Below are 6,680 nucleotides of genomic sequence, written 5' to 3' on the forward strand. Positions count from 1 at the left end.
ACCATTGTGGAGTTTTCCTGTTATTATTTCAACAAATGAGATTGTAAAAAAATTATTTGTGGAACTCTCCCATTCACTGTGCTTTAAGTTTAATAAACTATGACGACTTCCGCTATTGAGAAACCTGAAAATGTGAAAAGGGGCCATTCCCAACAGTCGTTGGGATGTTTTTACAGCAAATTCTCCAAATTAAATTGCCTAATTAGAGAAAGAAAACAAAAGTATCACATTCCTGTAAATTATCTTCCATTAACACAAAAATTATTTAAAGAAGTAACTGGAAGGTTAGAAAAAAAGCTTTGTGTTTAGCCCTATATAAGTCTAAATTTTCATTCATAATGCTCTTAAAAGGGTCTTTAAAAGTCTTAAATTTGATTTGAAGAAAACTGCAGAAACCCTGTTATAGTAAATAGTATATATTTATATATATTTTTTTTTATTGTATGTTTTTCAGAGTGTGAAGATTCTGACATACCTTGAGCCACAGAATCAGGAATACAAAGATTTTGTAACTGACCTGAAATCGGATGCCAAACGGATGTTCAATTTCACAGTGGATGACTCTTTAGTAAGTGAACTGTGAAGTGATTTTTCTTGATCTGTTCTTTTTTTTTGCTTTTGTAATGACTCAGAGACACTAATGTCCTCTCTATCTTTTCTACCTTTGACTAGAAACTCTGTGTTGTTTTATTACATCCAGGCATCTCTCATAAAGAGCATGAAGGGACCTTCATCCTCAAAATGAATAAAAGATTTACATTTTTAAAGACACACTGCATTATTTGTGTTTACAGCTTTCACAATAATAGTAATCTATTCACTCAGTAATAACGAGTGAATGAACTTTTGCTCTCTTTCTCGTCAACTGTGTTGTTTCAGTAAAGGTTGAATATAATTATATATCTGTGTGAGGCCCAGAATATGAATTTAATGTGACATGCACATGCAAATTTCAGGTCAGAAAGGTTTGATCTGCACTTCATCCATCAGGAGACTAAAGTTCATGTTTTTAATGCAAAAAGAATATCATAATTATAGCTATAGAACTCATAAATGAATATATAATAAATTCTTTAATCTGTAATTTGTGAACTGCTTATTGTATTTAAGGGAGAGGGATGCGTATAATAAGAATGTACAGAGGTAATTTAGTTTAATTTAGCAATTTAGTCGTGTTTTGAGATGCATTGTGAAGTAAATGACACATGGAAAAACACATTGAAAGAAACAGAGAAAAGAAAAAGTATTTTGAGCCCTTTTAAATTAGTGTGTGCCTCTGAGAGGAGCTTTGTGTTTATCATTGTTCTGAAGCATATCTGCATTCATTTTTCTTTATGGAATAGTTGTGAAGTGTCTGTACTTCAGTTAAGGATTTTTATATTAGGACATCTTCACTTAATTTAAAAACAAAATATTGTACATTTTTGATTCCACTGAATTTCATAAATTTAGAAAAAAATAGTTAAAAGTCATAAGTTGTATCTTGTCAGTCAATCTGTTAAATCCGTTTACAAATTGTTCTGCAACAATTAATTTGTAACTGAACAGATCTGATCACAGATCTGCTCAGCATAACTGTGTACACCCCATTTTGAAAATAAATATTTTTATCCATTTCTCAGTGAATATAGTCAATGTATTTTGGTGCATTTAAACAAAACAGATTTATTAAATAGATATATTTATTCAAATAACATTTTAGTCACCAAACATGCTTAGAAATTGAAAGATAATACAATTAAATTCAAGTAAAATTTTGAAGAAAAAAATGCAACCTACAAAATTTCAATAAAATTTTTTATATGTAAAAGTTTTTAAACAAATTTAGGTGTACTAGTTTTTGGACAGTTATCGTAAGTTATTTTGTTAGATAAACTCCAGATTTGGCTTCAGTACTGACTAATCTAATGTATATGCACAAATATAATAATGTACAGCTTCCTATTAAATTTGAATTTAAAAGACAGATTTGTAAGGGGTGTACTTGAATGTGCTAGGCACTGTATCTGTTCCCAAGTCAGCACCTCAGTGAATCATATGATCTGTTTAGATCTGAGGGATTCAATGACTTAATGCTTCATATGAGCTATATATGAGTTAATGACTCAATTTAAATGATTTGTTCACAGCAACACTACACTTGATAGCTGGAGCACTGTGACTGATGTGAAGAAATGTACGTTACTAATGCTGAATTTTAGGACTTATTTTTGTAATGGATTTTGATTATAAAATTAAGCATTTTGCTTCAACAAGTACTGTTTACTTGTAATATGATGAGCATTAAAGGCCATTTACCTATTGACTCATATAAAATTAAAAAGAAGGACTTTTGCCATTAATTTTTTATTGTAGTTTTACTTAAGTGCTCATTTTCTGTACATCAACCACCATTCCAATAAGAAGAATTTTGGCTGTTTTGGAAAAAATAAAAATGAATGAAGAAAGAACTCGAACAATTAGAATTTCTTTATTGAGACTTGTTGGTTAGTCTGTCATACAGTGTCTTCAAGCAGTTCAGCCTTTCAGGAGTCTCTTACAGGTCTGTAGCAGGTCTAAAATGAGTCTGTAATCAAGTCTATATGTTTTTAAGAAGAGGAAAGTGGCGAAGTGGAGATATAGAAAACGGGCATAAATAATTTAGTTGAAGATCTTGTTTTAGGGTCTTGAATAAATCCTGAGGTTTCACCTGGCCTGACCAGTTGAAAGTGTCACCGCATAGACAACGGAAGAGTCATTGAGACCCTGCCTGTAGCATCACTTTTTCTCAGCCCGAGCTCAGGAAGCAAGAGATTTGTAATATTTCTCACACCCTAGCTAGAGTTTTGAATGAAGTGAGATAATTAAAAACCAAATAATCTAACTTTTCAGACTGTTTATTTAAAACTAGATTATATAAAGTATAATCCTAAAGCTGAAACTGTGGTCTTTGCTGATTTAGGAAAGGAAACAACATTGAGGTCTTATGAAGGAGGTAGTCTGTACAAAAACTGAACATTAGCTTCAAATGGATTCTTCACCCAAAAATGAAAATTCCCTCACTATTTTCTCACACTAAAGTGCTTTAGAACCCCATTTTTTGTAAATTTATTTCTTCTGTTAAACACACACAGACACAAAAATATTCCAAAGTAAATTGGGAAAAAGAAGCCATTGACATCCATAAGAAGGAAAAATACTATGGAAGGCAATGGTTGCTGTTTTCTTAGTAGCTTCCTTTGTTTTCAATAGAAAGTTTGGAACAAGTAAAAGGTGTGTTAATGATAAGACAATTTTCATTTATTTAACATATCTGGTCCATGGTTTCAGCAAAAAAAAAAAAAAAAAATCTAATTAATTTGTACTAAAGGAAAAAAAGGGCATCAATGGCCTGAGTGAGTGAATTAAAAACACATTTTCTTTTTAGGATGAACTATACCTGTTTTTTTTTGAGTCACATTTTACATTTGTGATGGGTTTGGGAGAAGTGAAATATGAAAAGAAATGCTCTTTATCCAGTGCCTTAGAAAAAGCAACTACCTCATCCGTTCTTTTAATTTGCATGTAAATGAAACTCTGCGGGGGATAAAATGGTCTGAATGGATCAGGACAAAAGATTAAGGGATGAAGCACTTTATCCTGTGCCTCACACAGTATGACTTTCATTTTTCATTTATGACAAATGATTGATGAAGGATTCAGATCAGATCAGGTGTATTTACAAAAACAACAGAATAATAACTTGCTAGAAGTGTAATCGAAAAAATACAAAACGTCCATCAGTAGCAGCTCGATGTGTTTGGGATGCTAAAATGTGATTTGTAATGTTGGTCAAACTGTTACATAAGAAAATAAGCTGCATTTACATGGAGAATTAATGTAAATAAATTACAATTAATTAATTAATTTTAAAGGGACAGTTCACAAAAACAGTTTCTTATTTCTGTTGAACACAAAAGAAGATATTGAAAAATTGTAACCATTGACTTTCGTTATATTTGTTTACCCTAATACGGATGTCAATGTTTACTGGTAGACATTCTTCAAAATATCTTATTGTGTGTTCAACGGAAAACAACAAACTCAAATAGGTTTGGAATCACTAGAGGGTAAAATAAGTAATGATAAGTACTTTTTTAATTTAATTATTCCTTTAGGGAGTTTGATATGGTGCTATTATAAATATAGGTAAACAGATTAACATTTTTTAACCAGTTTTACCACAAAATTACCATTTTAAAGCTGCCTGATATTGATGATTTTCTAAAATTTATTCTGTATGCTTTCATCCTATACAGAATATTGTTACTCTGATTTCTGATTTTGATTGTGATGTACACTCTTTATTAGGTACACCTGTTCAACTGTTTGTTAATGCAAATTTCTAATCAGCCAATCATAAGGCAGCAACTCAATGCATTTAGGCATGTAGACATGGTCAAGATGATCTGCTGCAGTTGGAAGCGAGCATCAGAATGGGGAAGAAAGGTGATTTAAGTGACTTTGAACGTAGCATGGTTGTGTTAGTGCCTGACAGGCTGGTCTGAGTATTTCAAAAACTGTTAATCTACTGGGATTTTCATGCACAACCATTTCTAGGGTTTACAGAGAATGATCAGAAAAAGAGAAAATATCTGTGTTCTGTGGGCGCAAATGCCTTATTGAGGTCAGAAAAGAATGGCCAGACTGGGCTAGAAAGTTGCTAGAAAGGCAAGAGTAACTCAAATAACTACTCGTTACGACCGAGGTTTGCAGAGGAGCATTTCTGAACACACAACACGTCCAACAAGACCACACCGGGTGCCACTCCTGTCAGTAAGGTGTACCTAATAAAGAGGCCAGTGAGTGTAATAATGTACACCTTTTGTAAAGCTGCATTGGAATAATAATGATTGTGACAAGCTCAATGCAAATAAACTTGAATTTAATTGGATTGCTATCTGTGCAATGAAAAAAAAAGTTAATTATTTGATCAACTTGATCAAAATTAAATGTGATTTTACTCAAAACAAGAACAAACCTGCCAATGCAGTTAGAAAAATAATCTTCTTTACTTTTGAGTTTTCTGACCACATTGTCATGTTCTGTACTTGTTTTTGTTTTAAAACAAACTCATTTATATTTTAACCAGTTTTTTCAGACAGCAAGACTAAAATAAAAATATAAAATTATTAATTAACAATAAAGTAGTTTTGCTTCTCAAATAAATGTGTGTTGATTTCAGAATGTTTAGATATGTGTGTAGAATGAACAATCATTTTGCCGTCATTTTTATTTATTTTGCTTCTGTAATTATATCTTGATTTAAGAACATTTAGATTATTGTACTATAATACTGAGATAAAACATACATTTTCATTTTCCTGTGTTTTAACTTGTTTGTGTATTTGATTCTTTCAGATGAACATCATCTCTGGGGGTTTCTATGATGGTCTGATGCTGTACTGCCATGCTTTAAATGAGAGCCTTTCAGACAGCCATGAACGACCTTCAGGAGAGTCTGTCAGCAAACGAATGTGGAACCGGACCTATTATGGTGAGTACATGATCCAAATGAAATGGATCATTGTCAAATGTGACATTACATTAATATGTTATACAGAGACTTTTTTTATCTTAAAACCTTGACTTAATGGCCCATTTTAACTACAGTATGTGCAAATTTATGGGAGGGATTGATTTAATGTTTGGACCCTCCTGTAGAAAGTCAAAACTACGTGTATGGTGGTCTGGAAAATGTTTTCAGTGATCTGTTAGTGAGATGATAATAATAATAATAATAATAATAATAATAATAATAATAATAATAATAATAATAAAGTTAATATAAATATGAATTTGTATTTTATTCACAATACTATTAAACAATACTATTATAGTTCACAATATTATTAAATATTACAATTGTAACAACATCAACAGCAGCGCACGTGCACAATATGCAGCTGATTCTGTGGTTGACGAGCGACATAAAAAGCGCAGCACCCTTCTTTTTTTTCTTGTTAGAAAAAAGGCAATGTGGCAAATGAATTTACGTTTGGCTGAAAATAAACATTTTTCAGGGAAAACCCTAAATGTTAATGGAATTATTTAATAAAATGCTTAATAACAAAGTCTACATCCTATTTATTAACCTATTTATTTAGTTATTTAATTTATTGATTGATTTTTATCAATTTTTATGTATTTATTTTAAAAGTATGAGGGGTGGTGGGGTTAGGCTTTTTTGCCGTTGTCCCTCCTTCCCCTAAAGCATCCAAATTCAGTTATACAGGTAAAGATGTTGTCATACATGGCCTAAGACAGATAAAACACAGTACTGTATTTCCACATACAGAAATACACATACACATATTTGTTGCTTGTGCCAATGCTTGGTTTTATACCAGAAACAGTATTTTTAGTACACTTTAACCAAACAATTAAATCAGATCTTAAGTAATAGTAATAATAAAAGATTTATATTTTTTAAGGTTTTATTTTATTCATTTTTTGTGTGTTATTACAGTCAAGACATTATTTTAGGAGGCATTTAAAAAAAGTTTCCCTTTAGGTTTTATACATTGCAGTTTAATTAATCATTAAGAAAATAACAAACAAGGTTCTGTCTTTGCCAGGTCTGGTTTGGTATCTATCAATTAAATCAAATGTGTATTTATGTGCCCTTCAGCAAAAAGTCTGGCATCTACAAACAGAAGCTC

The 6,680-nt window shown here is 31.4% G+C and overlaps 1 protein-coding gene across 1 annotated transcript in view; it reads left to right on the top strand.

The window, feature by feature from the left end:
* The window catches only part of npr1b (natriuretic peptide receptor 1b), an 87,620-nt gene that overhangs the window by 34,003 nt on the left and 46,937 nt on the right, over nucleotides 1-6,680 (top strand). Inside the window, exons 4-5 of the mRNA XM_009292394.5 lie at nucleotides 455-568; nucleotides 5,380-5,515. Coding sequence (XP_009290669.2) covers nucleotides 455-568; nucleotides 5,380-5,515 — 250 coding nt within the window. The remainder of the gene's footprint in view (nucleotides 1-454; nucleotides 569-5,379; nucleotides 5,516-6,680) is intronic.

This window comes from Danio rerio, chromosome 16 (assembly GCF_049306965.1).
Source record: "Danio rerio strain Tuebingen ecotype United States chromosome 16, GRCz12tu, whole genome shotgun sequence".
Lineage (NCBI taxonomy): Eukaryota > Metazoa > Chordata > Actinopteri > Cypriniformes > Danionidae > Danio > Danio rerio.